This window comes from Mesocricetus auratus, unplaced genomic scaffold (assembly GCF_017639785.1).
Source record: "Mesocricetus auratus isolate SY011 unplaced genomic scaffold, BCM_Maur_2.0 Super-Scaffold_100062, whole genome shotgun sequence".
Classification (NCBI taxonomy): Eukaryota; Metazoa; Chordata; class Mammalia; order Rodentia; family Cricetidae; genus Mesocricetus; species Mesocricetus auratus.
In genome coordinates, this window is record NW_024429234.1 from 347,192 (window position 1) to 369,810 (window position 22,619).

General features: G+C 46.0%; 3 protein-coding genes across 3 annotated transcripts; 2 read left to right on the forward strand and 1 right to left on the reverse strand.

The window, feature by feature from the left end:
• Nucleotides 1-2,185: 2,185 nt before the first annotated feature.
• Nucleotides 2,186-9,129, forward strand: Tmed6 (transmembrane p24 trafficking protein 6). Its single transcript, XM_040736639.1, has 4 exons — nt 2,186-4,268; nt 5,757-5,883; nt 6,400-6,548; nt 8,865-9,129. Exons 1-4 carry the CDS (start codon nt 4,083-4,085, stop codon nt 9,090-9,092), a joined length of 690 nt encoding a protein of 229 aa, XP_040592573.1. The 5' UTR covers nt 2,186-4,082; the 3' UTR covers nt 9,093-9,129.
• Nucleotides 9,130-11,669: 2,540 nt separating this feature from the next.
• Nucleotides 11,670-14,262, reverse strand: Nip7 (nucleolar pre-rRNA processing protein NIP7). The gene is made up of 5 exons (XM_005076333.4): nt 14,094-14,262; nt 13,897-13,983; nt 13,660-13,798; nt 13,078-13,218; nt 11,670-12,923 (listed from the first exon to the last, which is right to left on the reverse strand). The coding sequence occupies exons 1-5, from the start codon at nt 14,147-14,149 to the stop codon at nt 12,804-12,806; spliced, it is 543 nt and encodes a 180-aa protein (XP_005076390.1). The 5' UTR covers nt 14,150-14,262; the 3' UTR covers nt 11,670-12,803.
• Nucleotides 14,263-14,391: 129 nt separating this feature from the next.
• On the forward strand, nt 14,392-22,601 carry Cog8 (component of oligomeric golgi complex 8). Its single transcript, XM_040736589.1, is given in 6 exon segments — nt 14,392-14,478; nt 14,480-14,802; nt 16,685-16,892; nt 18,163-18,990; nt 19,944-20,112; nt 22,141-22,601. Coding segments are annotated over 6 exon segments (1,899 nt in total). The 5' UTR covers nt 14,392-14,406; the 3' UTR covers nt 22,440-22,601.
• Nucleotides 22,602-22,619: the final 18 nt, after the last annotated feature.

A 22,619-nucleotide genomic window follows, 5' to 3' on the forward strand; every position in this document is an offset into this window, starting at 1 on the left:
AACCAACACAGGACGCCACAGAGAAGTGAGACCCGGAGCTGCTCAGTGCTGTGCCTGGTAGCTGTAGCTAGTTGTAACCTCGCTCCAGCCTGATGAGAGTCACTATTTCTTGCCCACCCTTAGAAGGCTGTCTCCAGGGAGGAGGGTGAGGCTGAGATTTTTTTTTTTTTTTTTTTTTTTGGTTTTACGAGACAGGGTTTCTCTGTATTGAGGCTGAGAATTAAAGAGCATTTGTCCTGTTTCCACAGGATTTCACTGTTTATACAGGGCTCCTCAAACAACTATGCTTTGCTTTTTGTTGAACTGTAGAATTTTCTATGGATGCTGCTTGTAACATAAGTGACGTTAAGATTGTGCTGGCACTGGGACTTGACAGGAAATGTGTCCCTGTGGAATGAGGTAGTCCCAGGTTCCCCTGCCTTAAAAACTGCCCTGGAGAGCCAGGTGGTGGAGGCCCATGCCTTCAATCCCAGCACTTGGGAGGCAGAGGCAGGTGGAGTTTGAGACCAGCCTGATCTACATAGTGAGTTCCAGGACAGCCAGGACTACACAGACAAACCCTACCCTGTCTAAGGAAAAAAAAAAATGTCCCAGAGCAACCAGGCCTCCCAGGTAGTGATGGGAGTGTCTGCTTATTACCTGTAACACTTGGAGTGAATTCTAGGAAATTCTTGGTTTAAAGGTGCCAACATAGTGAGTATGTTTCCTGGAACTTGCTAGGTAGATGAGACTGGCCTCAAACTCAGACATCTTTCTGTCATCGTGCCCCCTCCCACCTCCCTCCAGCATGGCTACTTTCCAGTATTTCAATAGTATACAAACACTGAAGAAAATGACACCTCTTCCCTGTTGTTGTTTTGATTTGGTTTTGGGGTTTTTTGTTGTTGGGGTTTTTTTTTTGTTTTGTTTTTAATTTTTCGAGACAGGTTTTCTCTGTATTGCTTTGGAGCCTGTCCTGGAACTCACTCGGTAGACCAGGCTAGTCTCAAACTCACAGAGATCCACCTGCTTCTGCCTCCCAAGTGCTGGGATTAAAGGCGTACGCCACCATTGCCCGGCTCCCTGTTGTTTTTTAAAGACTATATTAGATACTTCACTATTGCTGTAAAACACCATGACCAAGGCAGCAACTTACAGAAGAGAGTTTATTTGGGCTTAAGGTTCTAGAGGGATAAAGAAATGATGGTCAGGCAATGGTGGTACACACCTTTAATCCCAGCATGGGGGGGGGCAGCAGGAGGTAGAGGCAGATGGATCTCTGTGAGTTCCAGGAGCCTAGTCTACAGAGTTGTTCCAGGATAGCCAGGGTTACACAGAAAAAAAAACCCTGTCTGGAAAAACAAAAGATCCATCATGGCAGGAAGGTATTGTAGCAAGCAGCAGGCATGGCAGATAGAGCAGAAGCTGAGGGCTCACTTTTTTTTATGCTCATTGGTGTTTTGCCTGCATGTGTGTCCATGTGAGGGTGTTAGATTACCTGGAACTGGAGTTAAAGACAGCCCTGAGCCACCATGTGGGAGGAGGGAATTGAGCCAGGGTCCTCTGGAAGAATAGTCAGTACTCTTAACCACTGAGCCATCTCTATAGCCCCAAAGGGCTCACATCTTGAACCACAAGCATAAAACAGCCGTGCATAATGTTTTAATCCCTGCACTTGGGAGCCACAGCCAGGTGATCTCTGTGAGTTCAAGGCTAGCCTGATGTACAACAAGTTACAGGATAGACCCAGTTTCAAAAAAAAAAGAAAATTAGGAGAGGTCAATCCCCAGTGGCATACTTTCTCTAGCAAGGCCACACCTCGGAAACCTGCCCAAACAGTGCCACCAACTAAGAACCAAGTATTCAAATGCCTGACTATCGGGGGGAACATTTATTTATTTACATACAGCATTCTGTCTATAAGAAAATAGGCTGAGCCAAAAAAAAAAAAAAAAACCGCAAACAAAGGAGAAAAGCCAGCAAGCAGCACTCCTCCAGAGTTTCTACATCAGCTCCTGCCCCCAGGTTCCCGCCTTGAGTTTCTGTCCTGATTTCTTCCTTCGAAGATGAACAGTGTTATGGAAGTGTAAGCCAAATAAACCCTTTCCTCCTCAACTTGCTCTTGGTCATGGTGTTTAGCACAGCAATAGAAACCCAGACTCGGCGGTGGTGGTGCACACCTTTAATCCCAGCACTTGGGAGGCAGAAGCAGGAGGATCTCTGCTAGTTCCAGAGCTGTCACACAGAGAAATCCTGTCTCGAAGAGAGAAACAAAATAGAAAAAGAAACCCAGACAGATAGTGAACAAGAACGTGGTCTGTTCCTTCGCTGAGTCTCTCCTGCTGACTCCCACCTACTGCTCTCCAAAACCATCTGAAAAATTATAGTTTTAAACCTTCCTTCTCTTCTTCATGACTTCTTCAGACCCACAGGGAGGGAAAGACTGTTCAATATCCACCTTAATACCATTATATAGCCGGTCGTTGGTGGCGCACGCCTTTAATCCCAGCACTCGGGAGGCAGAGACAGGCGGATCACTGTGAGTTTGAGACCAGCCTGGTCTACCGAGTGAGTTCCAGGACAGGCTCCAAAACAACAATACAGAGAAACCCTGTCTCGAAAAACCAAAAAAAAAAAAAAAAACCATTATATATTCCAATCCTAAAATTATTACATATCCTAGTCTTCAGTCTCCTATTCATGGCTTCAACAGGCACTGAGAAAAAACATCTTCTTTTATCCTCACAATACACTACAGGGTGATACTGTCCTCTACTTTATTACAATTGAAGACAGTAACACAAACTTGAATAGCTCATGGTCCCACAGGAATAGTTGGCATGGCTGGAGTCCATATGTTCTGAGACAATTTCTCAAGTCTGACATCTGTAACTTGGGGCAGGTGAAATAGGATCTCACAGTGTAGCCCAGTATGGCCTAGCATTTGTGATCCTGCTGCTTCAGCCTCCCATGTATTGGAATTTTAGATGGGTACCACTGGACTTAATGTTTTTATTTCAAGTAGTAGTTGTAAGAAATGTTCCTCCATGGGGCTGGAGAGGTGGCTCAGAGGTTTAGAACACTGGCTGGTCCCCCAGAGGTCCTAAGTTCAATTCCCAGCAACCATATGGTGGCTCACAACCATCTATAAGGAGATGTGGTGCCCTCTTCTGGCATGCAGGCATACAAGCACCCTCCATCAATCACTAAGAAATGTCCTAAGGCTGGACTGCAGCCTGATTTTATAGATATTTTCTTAATTGAGATTGCCTCATCTCAGATGAGTATAGCTTGTATCAACATAAAACTAGCCAGTACTTAATATATTAAAACTTTTACGTAGCTGGGCATGGTGACAAATGTCTTTAACTCAGTGGCAGGCAGATCTTGGAGTTCAAGACTAGTCTGGGGGCTGGAGAGAGCAGTGGTTAAGAGCACTGGCTGCTCTCCTGGAGGTCCTAGGTGTCAGGAATTGAATCCATATGGAGGCTCACAACCTCCTATAACTGGAGTCCTATGGGATCCAAGGCTCTCTTCTGGTGTTCAGATGTACATGCAGACACAACATAAAACAAACATGGGAGACCCCTGCATCCCACCCCACTCCCAAAGTGAGAAAAATGACTTCTGTATACATGTATGTGCTGAGCTTTGCTCTAGGGCACAAAATCTGTTGGCCGATGCCTGTTGACCTGGTGCTGAATAGAAAGTAAGTGGCACCTAGCCATTTGATATAAGAGAAACCTCAGTTCAGCCAGCTTTTGTCAGTATGCACACTGGCTATAAATTAACTTGCCACATATTTAATCTACAAGAAGGAAAAACTGAGAAAACAGCACAAAGAATGGATGGAAAATTCTCTTCCGATAAGTACTTTTCTAGAACCCATTAACTAGATCTGGCAAGCCACTTTCTTGAGGTGAGGTGAAAAGCAAAATCCATCTGTGATCCAAGATGGGGGGGGGCACAGCACCTGTATTGCTGAACATCTATGATGGCCCTGAAACACTGTGACTTGTGGGATTAATGATTAGCCAGAAGCTGTCTAACCTTTCCATAGGGCTTTGAACAGCTCGCCTGCAGAAGAATCCACAGAAAGCAGCATGATCGCTTTGCTCCTTGTGGCTGAGCTGGTGGTTCCGAGCCTAGTGACTTCTGCTGGCTCTGAGGACCAGCCACTCTTCCGTGGAGCCAATCAGCATGACTTTGCCATCGTGATCCACCCAGGAGACACAGAATGTTTCTGGCAATTTGCTGACCAGATGGGTTACTTCTACTTCAGCTATGAGGTGCGTGGAGGCCTCTGGCCATAGCTTTTATAAAGTGAGTGAGGTTTTGGATGAAGCCAAGGTCTGACTATCTATGATGCTGTGGTTGCTACTTGTGAATCAAATGGACCTTCAGTTAGAGAGCAACTCTGAATGAGAGTTGGATGATCAGCCAGCAACAGGTATGAAAGCATATGGGTAGATCTAGAACTGCAAGCTACAGCAGTGTGCTCAAATCTAAAGTCACACTTCTTCAGGAGAGACAGCCTTCACTAGTCCTCTGATTAGAGGTGACAGGAGAGCCAGTACCTTCTAAAATAGTTAATGTATGCAGCACAGAGTTGGATGAAAAGGGCAGTGAATAGATTTCAAAGAAACCACTTCAGTCAGTGGGTGGGGGCTGGCAGCTCTTCCTGCCCCTGCTAATCCTAGCACACTGGAGAATGACCAGCTGAAAGCTCCTCTACGCATCCAGACAATTCTACTTTTTCTTTTTTTTTTTTTTTTTTGGTTTTTCGAGACAGGGTTTCTCTGTGGCTTTGGAGGCTGTCCTGGAACTCACTTTGTAGACCAGGCTGGCCTCGAACTCACAGAGATCCGCCTGCCTCTGCCTCCCGAGTGCTGGGATTAAAGGCGTGCGCCACCACTGCCCGGCTACTTTTTCTTTTTTAAGATTTATTTTGCTGGGTGTTGGTGGCACACGCCTTTAATCCCAGCACTCGGGAGGCAGAGGCAGGTGGATCTCTGTGAGTTCTACTGAGCGAGTTCCAGGACAGCCTCCAAAGCCACAGAGAAACTCTGTCTTGAAACTCCCCTCCAAAAACAAAAACAAAAAAAAACCCAAAAAACAAAACAAAAAAACCCACAAACTCTTATTCTATTGAAATTAACTTTTTGTTGTTTTTCAAGACAGGGTTTCTCTGTGTAGTCCTGGTTGTCCTGGAACTGGCTCTGTAGACCAGGCTGGGATCTGCCTGTCTCTGCCTCCTGAGTGCTGGGATTAAAGTTGCCCTTCACTGCACCTGTCCTAATGTACCAGTCTTTTATGGTCTATGTTATGTTAGACCAAAGCTACTATTGAGCTTACTGTGGACAAGTGTCCAGGAGTACTGCTTGCTTTGGGGAGGGGACTCTCAAGCAGCAAATACCCAAATCTAGGTCACCCCAGGGAGCTCAACCCCCCAACATCAGCCAGGAACTCCATGGCGACCGCACATGGTAGTGACCCCTATTCTGTGTGGCAGGTAACCTGCTTTCTCCCTCATCAGGGGAACTGTTTGGGTAACTATATCCTACATTCTGTGTATGCCACTGCAGAACACTCAGCACTGATGTGACTCTACCATGCCATCATGGCGGTGATAAAAAAGCCACCTCAGTTTCGAGCTTCTAGATGAAGGCTGGGAGGGTGGCACCGTCATACAAAGGTACTGTGCTGATGCCATGGGGTGTCAAGTCTGAATGATGTAGGGACCTTCTTTTTTCTTTTCTCTTGAATGGTGACGGAAGGTTCAGCTCACTTTTGGGATGTCACATGATCGACACATTGCTGCTACCATCCATACTCCACAAGGTTTCCTTATTGATACATCCCAGGATGTTCGGGGCCAGATTAACTTCGCTACACAAGAGACAGGTCTGTATTCATTCCCAAGGCTATCATAATAATGGTAAGCTACTATAAAATTGAGAATAAGGGTGGCCTATACCTTTGATCACAACACTCAGGAGGCAGAGGCAGGGGGAAATCTCTGTGAGTTTGAGGCCAGCCTGATGTATAAGGAGAGTTTCAGTATAGCCAGGGCTGTTGCACAAAGAAACTTTGTCCCAAACAGCAAAATAAAACAAAAATAATAAAATAAAAAATAGAAATTCTAAACTTGCAGTCATCAAGCAAAACACTTTGTAGAGAATTATTCTAGTTAGAACACTTTTGTCCGAGCCGGGCGTTGGTGGCGCACGCCTTTAATCCCAGCACTCGGGAGGCAGAGGCAGGTGGATCTCTGTGAGTTCGAGGCCAGCCTGGTCTACAGAGCGAGTTCCAGGACAGCCTCCAAAACAATACAGAGAAACCCTGTCTCGGGGAAAAAAAAAAAAAAAAGACAAGGTGGGACACCTAAAACATGGTAATGAGATCTAGGAATTCCCACAGGTTTCTATCAGCTTTGTCTAAAAAATGAGCAGAATCGCTTCAGTTCTGTACAAGTATATCTCAACTTTGGAGTCTTCTATGAGGGGCCTGAGATGGATCACAAAGAGAATCAAAGGAAGCAGCTGAATGATACTCTGGATGCGATCGAGGTAATGGGATTAGCATGCCTGGAGATATAGCCTGAATGACTTATGACAAAAACAAAACAGGTAAGAGAAGCTGAACCCTTCAGTTCGGCATTATGCATGGAGCTCCACTGTTTGGTTTTGAGGCCTGGGCAAACAATGGCTAACAGATCCATCTATCCCACTGCCTCTTCTCATATATATTCACAAAGTTGTGCCAACGCAGAACAATCTCATTTCCCTGAAAGAAACTCTACACACATCCTGACTGCCCCCATTCCCTCCAGAATCTCCCAATGCTAGAATCACTTGTGTACTGTTCCTATGGCTTTCTGTATGAAATTTTATGTAAACAGAGTCACACATGTGGCTTTGTGGTGGCTTCTTTCAGGAAGCATGGCTTCTGTTTGTTTGAGACAAGGTCTTACTGTGCATCCTTGGCTGGCCTTGAACTCACAGAGATCTCTGTCTCTTTAGTGCTGAGATTAAAGGCATGTGCCACCATGCACAGCTTGATTATTTACTTATTTTGGTTTTTAGAGACACTATCTCATATAACAGCTCTGGCTGTCCCAGAACACTGTAGACCAGGCTGGTCTCAAGCTCAGAAAGATCTTTCTGCCTCCACCTCCCAAGTGCTGGAATTAAAGGTGTGCACCAACTGCCTCTCTTTGATTACCTCTTCTCTTTTTTAAAAAAACAGGGTCTTGGCCGGGCGTTGGTGGCGCACGCCTTTAATCCCAGCACTCGGGAGGCAGAGGCAGGTGGATCTCTGTGAGTTCGAGGCCAGCCTGGTCTACAGAGCGAGTTCCAGGACAGCCTCCAAAGCCACAGAGAAACCCTGTCTTGAAAAACCAATAAAAAAAAACAGGGTCTCATAGACAGAAACAGGCAGATCTCTGAGTTTGAGCCAACTTAGTCTACAAAGTGAGCTCCAGGACAGCTGGAGCTATGTAGATAGACTGTCTCAAAAAACAAACAAACAGGGCTGGAAAGATGGCTCAGTGGTTAAGAGCACTGGCTGCTCTCACAGAGGACCTGGGTTCATTTCCCAGCACCCACATAACAGCTCACAACTGTCTGTAACTCCAAGATCTGACACCTTCACACAGACATACATGCAAATAAAATAAAAAAATTAAAAATCTCTCTTCTAAGAGAACAAAATTAAACATCTCTTCATATGCTTATTGACCATTTTATAGATCTTTCAGAAAACGTTGACTGAGATCCTTTGCTGGGGACTGGGGATGTATCTCACTACTAGCTAGCCCTAGTATCAGCACCACAAGTAAAAAAAAAAGTGTGTGGGGGGAAGTCTTCGTTTTTCTCAAAAACTCCTTGTAAGTTTCCTTTGGGTTCTGGGTGAAGCCTCTGACTAGACATGTGATCTGCAGGACTCCTCTCCTATCACTTTGTCTCCTTGGCACACAAAAGCTTTTGTTCTGTAAACCTAATTCTGGAACAGAGCCATGTTCATTTGTCAGTTACACATCATTTATAACTGCTTTTATGTTATAATGGCAAAATTTGGTACTTGCAAAAGACATCTTCAAAGATATTTCTTTATAAGCCTAACAAGAGTCTATAGGGAGAAGACATCAATTAGAATACACATCTATTGTTCTAGAACTATTTCTGGCACAAATATTGGCGTATACCCATAATTCAACAGAGTAGATCAGGAATTCAAAGTTACCCTTGGCTACAGTGTAAGGCCAGCCTGGACTACGTGAAAAGTAGCTCAGTAAGAGTGTTCACCTCAAACGTACATGGCTGTGTGTTAGGGTACTAAGAATTTTGTGGATACTAGGCAATCCTTCTTACAACAGAGGAGGTACATGCCAAGCTCCCACCCATACCTCTCAACTTTAAAACTACCCCAGTAGAACTTTTTTTTTTTTGTTTTTACAAGACAGGGTTTCTCTGTATTGTTTTGGAGACTGTCAGACCAGCCCAGCCTCGAACTCACAGAGATCCACCTGCCTCTGCCTCCCTGAGTGCTGGGATTAAAGGCGTGCGCCACCACTGCCTAGCCCCAGCAGATCTTTTTAAATATAACCAAAGTGTCATTTTTTTGTTCTTTTTTTTTTTCTGTGACAGGGTTTGTGTGTGTAACAGTGCTGGCTGTCCTCGAACTCACAGAGATCCACGTGCCTCTGCCTCCTGAGTGCTGGGATTAAAGGCGTGCACCACCGCCTCCTGGCTCAACAAACCTTTTATTATCAAGTGCTATAGCAGTGTTGACTGTCAGGATCTTGAATACCGTGACTTAGGTAGCTTACCTTAGTGCAGATGAAGCCCAGATGGCAGTCAGAGCAGCTTTCCTTCTTCCCACAGGACAGCACACGAAAGGTTCAGAACAATGTTTTTCACATGTGGCGCTACTACAACTTTGCCAGGATGAGGAAAGTGGCCGATTTTTTCCTTCTCCAATCCAACTACACCTATGTGAACTGGTGGTCTGCAGCTCAGAGCCTTGCTATTGTTCTTTCTGGCGTCCTTCAGCTGTATTTCTTAAAACGTCTCTTCACTGTCTCAACTACTGACACGAAGCCAAGATGCTAATGGATAGCTTTAATAAACCAGCTTTTTTTGGGGGAAAGTTAAATCTCTTTGTGTTCATCAGTAAATGGAAATGGCAATAATAAAAATTGAGTTCTGATGTTGATTAAACTAAAATGCCGTTTTTGGAGACAGGGTTTCAATATGTAGCCTTGGCTGGCCCAGAACTTGCTGTGTAGACCCAGCTGGCCTCAGATTCACTTGTCTCTACCTCCACACTGCCAAGGCATGTGCTACCACTCCCAGCCTAGAATACCATTCTGTCAGCTATCTCTTAACCTTCACGGACTCTACTTAGAAGGTAATAGAAAACCGTGGAAGGGCTCCTAAAGAGGTAGCTCAGTTGACAGAGTATCTGCTTTCATGCAACAGCTCTGGCTTTGGTCCTCGGCACATTTATCAGAGTGGTGGCACACAGGCCTGAACCCTAGCGTTCCAGAGGTGGAAGCGTTAAGATCAGCCTCAGCCAGTTCAAGGCCCTATCTCAAAGTCAGAAAGCTCTGAAAGAACTGAAAACAATGGGACAGTTTAATTTTGGTGTCTTTAAAACCTTTTAAATCCATTGTATAGGACTGTGAAGTTCAGCATTCCCCCCCTCCTACTTTGTCCCAGGGATTGATCTCAATATCAGGCTCGGTGGCACATGCCCGTATCCACTCTGTTGGGGAAGTCCTGTTATTTGTCAATAAAGTACTGTTGAGCCTATAGAAAACCTAGATAGGAGGGACTAGGAGTCGAGGAGGATTCTGGGAAAGAAAAAGACAAGAGAGTTCGAGATGTAACCGCCATTGGGGTAGGAAGCCTGGAAACCTCTCCGGTAAGAGACATACTTAGATTAACAATTATGGGGTAATTACTTAAGTCAGAGCTAGCCAGTTAGAAACAAGCAAGGCCAACAGCTTCATAATGAATATAGCCTCCTGTGTGTTTATTTGGGACTCATGGGGCTCTAGAACCAGGCTGGAGCAGCAGAGCCCAGGCGACTGGCGGGGAATATACCAAATCGGCAAGCAAGGAAAAAGCTTCACTTAACATAATGGTGATCAGGAGTGGGATGATGAATTTCCACATAAAATGACAAAAGCTTTAAAGAAATTTTAGAAACAGAAGAACGGCGAGAAGCACAGATTTTGGTAGCAGCATTTTTCTCAGGTGTGCTCTGTTTTGCTAGCAACAAGCCGAGATTCACGTGGCTCGGTTACCGGAGTCTTCCTGACTCAGCATAAAAAGAAAAGAAGAAAAAAAAAAAACAACAAGAGGCAGGTGGATGTCTGTGAGTTCGAAGCCAGCCTGGTCTACAAGAGCTAGTTCCAGGACAGCCTCCAAAGCCACAGAGAAACCCTGTCTCGAAAAACAAAAAAACAAAAAAAAACAAAAACAAACAAAAAAAAAAGAGCTAAGGTGCAGCGCCATTGAGAGGTTTGAAGACTGTCCATCTCAAATATATTTCTGTATATCTAGAAACCTAACTTATGTAACTAGAAATTCTATTATAAGTAACTATCTATAATCTGTATTCAATTATGCATTACATTTTAAAAGATCAGTATAAGCACAATACTTAATCAAGAGGAGAAAATATACACATCACAAAATTGACCTTGAATTTGTATCAATAAATGAAAAACAATACCCATACCATACACTCTACCAGCCCACCCACTGAACTATCCTGCTGGCCCTATAGTGCCTTTCTGAGGTTGAAAATATTTCACTTTTAAAGGATGGTATCTTTGGAAATGAGGTGTAGTGACATAGACCTAAAATATCACTTGAGGGGCTTAGACAGCCTGACTACATAGTTGTTTTAGACCAATGTGAGATCCCATCTTAAAAAATAAAAAAGATAGCCGGGCATTTAGCGCACACACCTTTAATCCCAGCACTTGGGAGGCAGAGACAGGCGGATCTCTGTGAGTTCGAGACCAGCCTGGTCTACAGAGTGAGTTCCAGGACAGTCTCCAAAACAATACAGAGAAACTCTGTCTCGGAAAAAAAACCAAAAAAAAAAAAAAAAAAGATGGGCAGGGAAGATACCTCAGCAGTTAAGAGCCTTCTCTGTTTCAAAGGACAGGATTTGGTTTCCAACACCTACACAAGGTGACTTATAACTGCCTTTAACTTCAGCTCCAGGGAATCCAACCCCCTCTTTTGGCCTCTAAGGACACTGGTATCCAAATGGAATATACTCACACAAACACAAATTTTTTGTTTTGAGACAGGGTTTCTCTACATAGTCCTAACTGTCCTGGAACTCACTTATATAGACTGCTGGCCTTGAGCTCACAGAGATCCACCTGCCTGTCTCCTGAGTGCTGACATTAATGGTATATGCCACCATGCCTGGCACACATAAAGTTTTTTAAAAATGGGGGTTATAGAGAGAGTTTGATGGTTTAAGTGCACAGACCACTCTTGGAGAAGACATAGTTCCAAACACTCCCACATCAATTCACATACACCTGTAACTCTAGTTCCAGGGAATCCAAGACTTTCTTCAGGCCTCCATGTCACGGTGCACAGGCATACATATATACATGCAGATTAAACATTCACACACACAAAATACATCTAAAACACTTTTAAAAACATATTTCAGCATTTATTCCACACCTGTTTGCCAGATCTTTGCTAGATGCTTTATAATCATTATTTTTAATTCTGAATACTGGCACGTGATGATTAAAGGTGTTTTTCCAGTTTTGTGCTTTTTGGGTTTGTTTTTCCTTTGGCTGGTCAAGAGCTCCCTATGTGGACCAGGCTGGCTTTGAATCCATCTGCCTCTGCCTCCCCACTGCTGGAATTAAAAGTATACCGGACACTTCACACTTACCAGTTCATGCTTTTTTTTTTCCTTTTAACAAAGGAAGAAAACAAAGCTTATCCGGTACTGGAATAACTTGTCCAATACCAGACAGCTGGCAGGCAGCAGAATTGAGGCTTGAGTACAGGTTCTTCCACACCATACACCATTTACCACAAAGAAAAACAGCTGAGTTCCATCTATTATTTTATAAAATTCCATTTGTAAAAATCATAGGCATAGCCTACTATCCTTTTTTGTTTTTTGTTTTTTGGTTTTTTTCGAGACAGGGTTTCTCTGTGGCTTTGGAGGCTGTCCTGGAACTCACTTTGTAGACCAGGCTGGCCTCGAACTCACAGAGATCGGCCTGCCTCTGCCTCCCGAGTGCTGGGATTAAAGGCGTGTGCCACCAACGCCCGGCCGCCTACTATCCTTATATGGCTGTTTCTATCTTTAACGGCATCAATAAATAATACCATTAGTTTGCTATGCTATTACTAGCCTGGAAAAGTGTTATCACAGATAACATTAAAACTGCTCCTGTTCTCAGTGCAGTAACTTAGAGCTCATTATCAGAACAAGTCTGCTGATTCAAAAACAGATACAGATAGAGAATAGAAACACTATTTACTTGCACACACTTGACAGGTTTTGGTTTGTTTTAGATTTTTGAGACGGGTCTCACTATGTAGCCCAGGCTAGCCTTGAACTTGCCAAGTAGCCCACTATACTTGTGATCCACCTGCTTTTGCTTCTAGATGGACTGAAACCCTATTTTTGATCCATTTCTGTTGAGTAAGAATTCACGTGGCATATATCAGTGTTATCCAAATTTGACGTGATGATGTCTGCATACATAGAAAACAAAGCTAAGTCCTCTCATACAGCAAAAAGTTCTTGGGTGGCCCATACTAAGTTAATGTCTCTTCATGCCGTACATATTCCCCAATGTCTGCTTGATGAAACACCACAATTGCCATGGGGTCCACTTTTCTGCAGTCTTGAGTAGACTTTGCTGCTACCCCAAAACCCTAGAATTGAAAGAACAACACTAATTCACTCACTAAAAAACAAAAACCTATGTTAAAACAGTTATATCTCTGAGAAATCCAAAGGTGCACAGACCAAAACAACATCCTTTTCATAAGGTACTTAGTATTAGTGATGGCTACCATCTCTACTCACCAAAGGAATGTCTGCCATGGAGTAAACCACTACTCCCTGGTACTGAGAAGTATTTTCAGTGATTCGACCCAGACCAGACTTCAACACATGGTTTCCATACAAGAAGGACTGCTCTGCTCCAGGCTTTATCCATACTTTATACTGAAAGACAGTTAGGAACCAAGAGACAGAAATGCTAGTTATGTGCCTGTAGGTAGATTGGCTGCTGCTTTTGTGTTTTAGGAGAGGTGGGGAAACAGACAAGCACACACGACACGCTCCCTTTAAACTGTTTGGCCCTTGATCTTTTCATCTTTTGCCATGGAGTTCCTTCCTCAACTCTACCTCAACACTATGAGCAACTTACATAAAGGACAACTTAACAGTTGTGGGGTTTTCCTTTGTGTTTTTTGGACCCCAGGATCATTCTCATCACAGATCCCCATCTGACACTGTGGAGGGCTCTCTGTTTCAGTCAACTAGGCTATGCGGGTACATGGCATTCTCAGGCCCGTATCCCTTCCTGAGCATGTCCAAGCAGCGATACCTACGTCGTCCTTGCCTTCATCCCCGATGGCAAAACGGGCGATGAGACCCACATACCTTAGCATAGGGTGCAAGGTAATCGAGAGCTGTAACGTGCAGCCGGAACTTGTGGGTCTTGGTAAACTTCCCAAAGCAGGTCCCCAGTGACACCAGCTTATCCCCGGAGATGTTGGCGGCCAGCTTCAGGATCATCTCGCTACAAGGACGAGGGAGGGAGAGAGGGAGGCACTGGTGACGGCCGCTGCAGGGAGCAGGCCTGCAGCCCGGCACCCGGAGCGCACCGCCCCTCCTCACCTCACATAGTACACTCGGTCGTTGTGCAGCCGGAAGCAGTAGGTGCCGTCGGGCCTGTCCACCAAGAGCTGTAGGTTCTCCCCGATGCTGAGGGCAGAAAGCACACTGGAGGCTACGCCGGGACCGTCCCGCCCCCGCTCCCCGTCCCCGCTCCCCGTCCCCGCTCCCCGTCCCTCGTCCGCCTCTCAGGTTCCTACTATTTCGCAATCTTCTCAAACATTACTCGGGTCTCTTCTTCAGTCAAGGGCCTCATTTTCCCGCTAGCTTGATTCCCCGGATCCTCGTGTCCGGAGAGACGCAAACGGAAGTCACTTTACCCCGCTTCCTGGTAACACCAAAGCGTGACTTTCTAGCTCGATGCCACGTGCTCTTTGCGTCAGTGCCACCTAGCTTGGAGGACCTCCGGGGGCAACCATAGAGAAAGGAAATGTGTCCCGAGTGTTTCCGGTTTCCGGCGCGAAACCAGCGCCCTGGCGGGTCTGGAGAGGAAGTGACGGTGTTGCTGGGAAGATGGCTGCCGCCCTGAGTCTCCAGCCCTCCGCTACTGCTTCGGCCACGGCGACAGCCACAGCAGCCGTGCTGGGGGGAGGTGGAAGATGAGGGACTGCTGGCGTCGCTGTTCCGCGACCGCTTCCCTGAGGCCCAGTGGCGTGAGCGGCCTGACGTGGGCCGCTACCTCCGGGAGTTGAGCGGCTCGGGGCTGGACCGGCTGCGACGAGAGCCCGAGCGCCTGGCGGAGGAGCGGGCCCAGCTGCTGCAGCAGACGCGCGACCTCGCCTTCGCCAATTACAAGACGTTCATTCGCGGTGCCGAGTGCACCGAGCGCATCCACCGTCTCTTTGGAGACGTGGAGACGTCCCTCGGTCACCTGCTCGACCGCTTGCCCAGCTTTCAGCAGAGCTGCAGGTGCGGCTGGCCTAGTGCTGAGAGGCCCCTGTCTGTACCTGACAGGATGCCAGGAGGCTAGACATAGCTGACCCATACATGGAGCACAGAGCTCTCCCCTGATCGCCTTATTAATGCCCTTAAATTTCACCACAGCCATCTAGGTAGGTACCGTCATTGTCATTTTACAGACGAGGGAGTCGAAGTGAAGTGACTTGTGCAGGAACACAGCTAGTAAGTTTCCAAGTCAAAACTGACAGCCAGGAGTCCACCGCTCCCTCATAGGCTGCTTCATTAAATAATAATAAAAGTCCAGCCAGTGTTGTAAACACAAGCTGTGATTCCGGCACTTGCAGCGCAAACTCATCATCCAAGTCTGCATATTGAGTTCAGGCCAACCTGAGCTACACGAGACATTGTACATTATATCAAAACCAACAAAAATCTATGTAAAGCAGTTGATTGGGCCCGACATAGTTAACACTCCATAAATGCCAGCTTAGTGTGTATGCAACCTTTGTAGTTAGGAATATTCAACAGCTTGGGCTGTAGGCTAGCTGCTTTGAAACTTCCATCGATATGAGGCTGACTGACCTGGAAATCCTATTTGGGACATCGTAGGTTGTCAAAAGCATTTTCTTTTTGACCTATATTACCTTCCTAGGTCCTAGTCTAATACCCTTAGTTCTGCTATCCAGCTTTACGTGATTCAAGTTCAGTTTTCTTTAGAGCTTTTGGATATTTAAAATAGCTTTTGTACCTCTGTGCCTGATCAAGCCGGTTTCTGGAATTGCTGTAGAGAGGTGGGGAAAGCTAGAGAGGAAGGACAAAGGTTGGACAGCAGCTCATCACAGTAAGACCTGAGGGCCAGGCTCTTAGGGCCAGAGTGTGGCTTGTAGGCTAGTTAGTGCTCTGTTAGGGAAATATTAGTAGCTATTAAAAATAAGTGTGTGAATGTTCTGCCTGCATGTGTGTCTGAGCACCATATGTGCCCAGGGATGCCAGAAGGGGGTGTCAGATCCGATAGGACTGGAGTGGCCATGAACCACTTGATATGTGTCCTAGGATCTGAACCAGAGTCCCCTGCAAGGGTGGTGATTGCTGAGCCATCTCTCTAGCCCCAATAATAGCTAGTAAGGAATTTATTTGTGTACTGTTTTTATACATTTACTTGTGGCAGGTACTGTGTACTTCATGTCTTGTTTCTGCAAGACAGGGTTTCTCTGTGTAGCCTTTGCTGTCCTGGAACTCCCTCTGTAAACCAGGTTGGCCTCAAACTCAGATATCTGCTTGCCTCTGCCTCCTGAGTGCCCAGATTCAAGGTGTAGGATACCACTGTCACCCAGGCTAATACATGTCTTCTTACCTGTTTCTAACTTTCATGCCTTTGTGAAATGGGTCTTCTTACTTTTAACCAGGGAAGAGATAGGTCCAGAGAGGCAAAGTACCTTGTCATAACTTAGTCCTTCTTCACGAGACCGTGAGCAGTCCAGTCCCAAATGTGACAATCCTTGCAGCCAATCCAGATCTACAAGCCATTTTAAAAATTACATGGAGGGCTGGGTGTTGGTGGCGCACGCCTTTAATCCCAGCACTCGGGAGGCAGAGACAGGCGGATCTCTGTGAGTTCTAGACCAGCCTGGTCTACCGAGTGAGTTCCAGGACAGGCTCCAAAACAATACAGAGAAACCCTGTCTCGAAAAACCAAAAATAAAAATAAAAATAAAAATAAAAAAAAACATGAACTCATATCAACCTCAGTCGCTGGGAGGTTGGGCTTATGGTATATATGCCACCACACTCAGCACTGAGTGAAGATTTTAAATGAACCAGTGTGATAAATACTTGGTAACTACCTACTGTGCAAAACAATGAAGAAATATATTTTCCTAATTGGTTCTAGGAACTTTGTGAAGGAAGCCGAGGAGATCAGCTCTAACCGCCGGATGAACACCCTGACTCTAAACCGGCACACAGAAATCCTAGAGATTTTAGAGATTCCACAGCTTATGGACACCTGTGTCCGAAACAGCTATTATGAAGAGGCCCTGGAGCTTGCAGCCTATGTGCGACGACTGGAGAGGAAATACTCCTCCATCCCTGTCATCCAGGTAGCCAACTTGCCCAGAGGGCCCTCAAGATGATGATCTGATGATCTTGTAATTATTAGTCTGTGATTATGACTAAGCTTTTAAGTAGAAACCTTTGCATATTTCATATCAATTTCTGCTAGCCAGGCTCACTTATTCAGTGATCTTTTCTGTTGTGGTTTGGGTTTTTTGCCTTTTTTGAGAGAGGGTTTCTTTGTGTAGCTCAGGGTGTCCTGAAACTCAGTCTGTAGATCAGGCTGACCTCTGCCTCCCTTTAACCGGGATTAAAGGCATATACCACCACCACCTGCCCAAAGACCATATTACTCCAGTGCCAGACACTGACTTAGGTACTAGTAAAACCATGTGAACAAAGCATTCAAGGCCATGGCTCTCATGAACTTTCTACTCTAGTGAATGTGTGATAATTGAGATACTGATAAATATCAGAAGAAATAAGCCAGAGAAAGCCAGGTAGGCATGACGGGTAGGTCTGTAAATTCAGCACCTGGAAGATGGAGACAAAAGGATCACTCAGGAGTTCAAAGCCATTCTTAGCTACTTAGTAAGTTTGAGGCCAGCTTGCTGAGATTCTGTCTCAAAACAACAAAAGTAAAATGAGTTGGGGACTAGTAGAGGGCGGGGAAGGGTTGTTACAGTGTTGCTTTGCTAGCATGATTAGGATAAGAAAGAACCAATACTTGAAACTCTAGAGAGAGAGCAAATAGAAAGTAGAGGCGATACAGGGTGAGGTGGAGAGAAATTGGAGTGTTTCAGGAGTTCCAAACCAGACACTCTTACTGGACTGTAATGAGAAAGGCTAGGGCATTAGGAAGCCAATGAAACTGGAGAATCATGCCAGGCGGTGATGGTGCACGCCTTTAATCCCAATCCCAACACTTGGGAGGCAGAGGCAGGTGGATCTCTGTGAGTTTCAGACCACCCTGGTCTACAGAGCTAGTTCCAGGACAGCCTCTAGAGCCACAGGGAAACACTGTCTCGGAAAAAACAAGCAAACAAACAAACAAAAAAAGAAACTGGAGAATCAGGCAGAGCCTCATGATGAATAGTTGGTAGTTTGCTGATTGCGATGGAAAATCCTAGGGGGATTTTGAGCAAGAAAGTTAGTTATGTATGCAAGTAGATCTCTGTAAACCTGCTGGTGTAAGCTTTAGAAATCTGCTGTATGTCAGGAAAGCCATAAGAATGCTGTTCTCCAGGGTCCAGGGTCAGTAGGATGGGTTTCAAAATATTTTTCTCAGTGTGTTGTGACTCTGTGCTGTATTGTCAGGGCATTGTGAATGAGGTTCGTCAGTCCATGCAACTGATGCTCAGCCAGCTGATCCAGCAACTGAGGACCAACATCCAGCTCCCTGCCTGCCTGCGTGTCATTGGCTATCTTCGGCGCATGGATGTCTTCACTGAGGCTGAGCTGAGGGTGAAGTTTCTTCAGGCCCGGGATGCTTGGCTTCGCTCCATCCTGACTGCCGTCCCTAATGATGATCCTTATTTCCATATCACAAAAACCATTGAGGCCTGCAGGGTCCACCTCTTTGATATCATCACCCAGTACCGTGCCATCTTCTCAGATGAAGACCCCTTGCTCCCACCTGCCAAGGGAGAGTACACTGTGAATGAGGGTGCCATCTTCCATGGCTGGGTGCTGCAGAAAATCTCACAGTTCCTGCAGGTGCTAGAGACCGATCTTTACCGGGGTGTAGGTGGCCGCTTGGACTCTCTGCTGGGCCAGTGCATGTACTTCGGACTGTCCTTTAGCCGGGTAGGGGCTGATTTCCGAGGCCAGTTGGCTCCTGTTTTCCAGAGGGTGGCAATCAACACTTTCCAGAAAGCTGTTGAGGAAGCAGTGGAGAAATTCCAGGATGAAATGACTTCCTACACCCTCATCTCAGCTGCAGCCATCCTGGGCAGCAGTAACATGCCTGCTCCAGTGCCAACCACACAACCAGGGACACTGCAGCCACCAATGGTGCTCTTAGACTTCCCGCCCCTTGCCTGCTTCCTCAACAACATTTTGGTTGCTTTCAATGATTTGCGTCTCTGCTGTCCTGTGGCCCTAGCACAGGATGTGACTCAGGCCTTGGAGGATGCTCTTGCCAAGGTGGGTAACTTTCTGCTACCTTGGTCTGCCTTTGTTAATAGCCAGCCAGGCTTTTGTATTAAACCAGGCCGTGTAACCATGGCGCCTGCTGACAAGGAGAGGTTTAGTGTGGTCTTAAGGGTTTTCCTGGTAGAGCAACCCTGATGGTGGATCACTCTTTATGGGGATGATTCTAGAAGAAGCTGTGAAGTAGAGTACCTGTGGCAGTCATTCAGCATGCAGTCTATTGTTGACACCAGAATCCCAGGAACTCAGCAGCTTTAAACAGTACTCATATCACCCAGAGTCTGTGAGCCAGGAACCCAGGTACACTGTCTCAGGGTCTCCCAGGCTGTATTCACGGTGTCAGCTTGTCCTGGTGTCTATTGGAGTTAGAGTGCTGGCCTCTGTCAGAGGTGCCATTCCATGCCATTGGAAAAGTCAGAGAACTGAGGTCCTCAGCTCAGACAGCTCACAACATGTCTGTGTCTTCCTCAAAGTCTGAAGGAGAGCATCTCCCTTGTTTTTCATGATGTTCCACTACTGGAACTGGAAGCCCCACCAGAACATGACAAGTTGGGTCATAAGTCTACCAATGAAGTGACACAATAGTGACTATTGACCACAGTGCTGAATGTGAACAAGATAGCAATGAAATGTACTGTTGGGAATGAATACTTTTTTGGTTTTCTTTTTTTTTCTTTTTTTTTTTTGGACAGGGTTTCTCTGACTTTTTTGTTTTTGAGACAGGGTTTCTCTGTGTAACAGCCCTGGCTGTCCTGGAAGTCGCTCTGTACAGCAGGCTGGCCTTGAACTCACAGAGATCTGCCTGTCTCTGCCTCCCCAGTGCTGGGACTAAAGTGTGCGCCCTTACCACCCGGCTATGAACGAACTGTCTTTATGCTGCACTTTGTGCTATTCTAGTCACAGCAGTGGACTTCCTCTGTGGTTGATTGTTGTCACCTGTCTTGTAGGTAACCAAAACAATCCTGGCATTCCATCGTGCTGAAGAGGCTGCCTTCAGCAGTGGGGAGCAGGAAATCTTTGTCCAGTTCTGCACTGCCTTTCTGGAAGACCTTGTCCCCTATTTGAACCGCTGTCTGCAAGTCCTTTTCCCACCAGCTCAGATAGCCCAGACTCTAGGTAAGAGAAAGGAAAGATTGTTTAATTGTTTTTTTAAGATTTCTTTATCCCAGACTCGGGAGGCAGAGGCAGGCGGATCTCTGTGAGTTCAAGGCCAGCCTGGTCTACAAAGTGAGTTCCAGGACAGCCTCCAAAGCTACAGAGAAACCCTGTCTCGAAAAAACAAAAAAAAAAAAAAAAAAAAAAAAAGATTTCTTTATTTATGACATGTACAGTGTTCTGCCTACAGGACAGAAGAGGGCACCAGATCTCATTACAGATGGTTGTGAGCCACCATGTGGTTTCTGGGAATTGAACTCAGGACCCCTGGAAGAGCAGTCAGTGCTCTTAACCTCTGAGCCAGCTCTTCAGCCCAGATTTTTAAATTTTTTTACTTTTTTTTTTGTTACAGAATCTGTATAGTCCAGGCTGACCTGGAACTCAGAGATCTGTCTTCCTCTATATCTCCAGTGCTTGGATTAAGGCATGAACCATGACACCTAGCTCTGGTTTCTTTTATGATTTTATTATTATTATTAGTTTTTGATTTTTAATTATTTTATTGTTGTTGTGGTTTTTGGCCTTTTTTTTTTTTTTTTTTTTTTTTTTGGTTTTTCGAGACAGGGTTTCTCTGTGGCTTTGGAGGCTGTCCTGGAACTAGCTCTTGTAAACCAGGCTGGCCTCGAGCTCACAGAGATCCACCTGCCTCTGCCTCCTGAGTGCTAGGATTAAAGGTATGTGCCACCAACGCCTGGCTGTTTTTTGGCTTTTTTAAGACAGAATTTCATTATATAGCCCTGGCTGTTCTGGAACTCCCTCCTTATACCAGGCTGGCTTTGAACTCAGAGATCCTCTGGATGACAGGGATTAAAGGTCTGTGCTACGGGGGCTGGAGAGATGGCTCAGCGGTTAAGAGCACTGACTGTTCTTCCAGAGGTCCTGAGTTCAATTCCCGGCAACCACATGGTGGCTCACAACCACCTTGAATGAAATCTGGTACCCTCTGCTGGCCTGCAGACCAAAGGCTGTATGCACAATTATAAAAAAAAAAAAAGGTCTGTGCTACTACCACTTGGTCTGTTTTTATTGTTTTTCATTATGTATTCATGTAAAGTCTGTTTGGGGTATGTGTATGTTAATATCTTTTTATTTTAAGTCTCATGTAGCTGGCCTTGAATTCGATATGTAGTTGAAGCCATTCTTGAGCTTCTTTCTGGTCATCCTACTTCTCCTTCCAGGGGTTGGGGTTACAGGCATGCATCACCACACTTTTTAAGAGTAAGAAAGCCTGGTCTACAGAGCGAGTTCCAGGGCAGCCTCCAAAGCCACAGAGAAACCCTGTCTCAAGAAAAAAAAAAATGAAAAAAAGAGGAAGAAGTTTTCGAGTGGGGCTGTAGTGGTGCACACCTTTGATCCCAGCATTGGGGAGGCAGAGGCCGGAAGATGTGACTTCCAAGGCCAGCCTGGTCCAGAGTGAGTTTCCAGGACAGCAGGCTACACAGAGAAACCATGTCTTGAAAACAAACAAAAATCCCTCACTGGGCTTGGAGGCACAGGCCTTTAACCCCAGCACTTGGAAAACTTGAGGCAGGTGGATCTCTGAACTGGAGGCCTGTCTTGTCTAGATGTGGAATTCCAGGATAGCCAGTGCTAGGTAGAGAGACCCTGTCTCAGAAAAATAAAAATGAGACCAGTAAAAACTTATTTTTTCTCAGTTATAGATCTCTTATGAATTTGGGTGAGGGAGGCACAGCTCCCCTCAGGCAGTGGGTCAGTGATGACCTTGTCTAAGGGTAGCTGTTCTCCATCTTGGTTTAGTACTGTCTTTCTCTTGTGTCTGTCCTAGGGTTCTAATGTCTCCTGGCTCCAGCTCCACCACCACCCACCCTTACTGAGGGGCCCCGGTATAACAGTCTTTCCATATTACCAATATGCTCTCTGAATTGGAATATGTCATTGTGTCAGTTCTTTATTCTGAGTGCCCCCCATGGTCTCTGCATTGAATTTAATAACTTTTTTACCATTTCATTTTTCCTACTTGTGGGTCAGGCATTTCGCCCACCCAGCTCTGCAAGCACGGAAGCCTTGGGCATGTGAACATCGACGCCATCCAGGAGCCTCTCGCCTTTATCCTGCCTAAGAGAGAGACAGTCCTCTGTCTAGATGACCAGGAGCTAGTACCCGACCTCGCGGCCCCGGAACTAGAGCTTTCCGTGGAGCAACCCTGCCTGGAGCCAGTTACTTCAGCAGCCCCTGAGGGCGGGCCAGAGAGGGAAGAAGCCGGGGAGCCGCTGCAGGGAGAGCCATTGCAGGGAGAGCCGCTGCAGCCCCCGAGTGAGGAGCCCTAGGTGGTCCCTGCACCCAGGCTGGCGAGCAGCACTAAAGGCACAGTGCTGCCTGTGGCATCTAGAAGGGAGGGTCGCCGCGTGTGTGGAGGCCGAGACTGCTTTGCCTAGGATGTCGCGGGGCACTGTGGTACATGGGACCTTTAATAAAGCCGAGCGACTCTCGCCACCTGGCTGCTGTTC

Excerpts from the sequence above, each read along its gene's own strand:
- Nip7 (XM_005076333.4), bottom strand. The coding sequence starts at position 14,149 with ATGAGGCCCTTGACTGAAGAAGAGACCCGAGTAATGTTTGAGAAGATT. Across the intron at positions 13,984-14,093 it reads TTTGAGAAGATTGCGAAATA|CATCGGGGAGAACCTACAGC; the intron begins GTAGGAACCTGA and ends TTCTGCCCTCAG. Across the intron at positions 13,219-13,659 it reads ACCTTGCACCCTATGCTAAG|TATAAAGTATGGATAAAGCC; the intron begins GTATGTGGGTCT and ends ACTGTCTTTCAG.
- Tmed6 (XM_040736639.1), top strand. The coding sequence starts at position 4,083 with ATGATCGCTTTGCTCCTTGTGGCTGAGCTGGTGGTTCCGAGCCTAGTG. Across the intron at positions 4,269-5,756 it reads ACTTCTACTTCAGCTATGAG|GTTCAGCTCACTTTTGGGAT; the intron begins GTGCGTGGAGGC and ends TGGTGACGGAAG. Across the intron at positions 6,549-8,864 it reads ATACTCTGGATGCGATCGAG|GACAGCACACGAAAGGTTCA; the intron begins GTAATGGGATTA and ends TTCTTCCCACAG.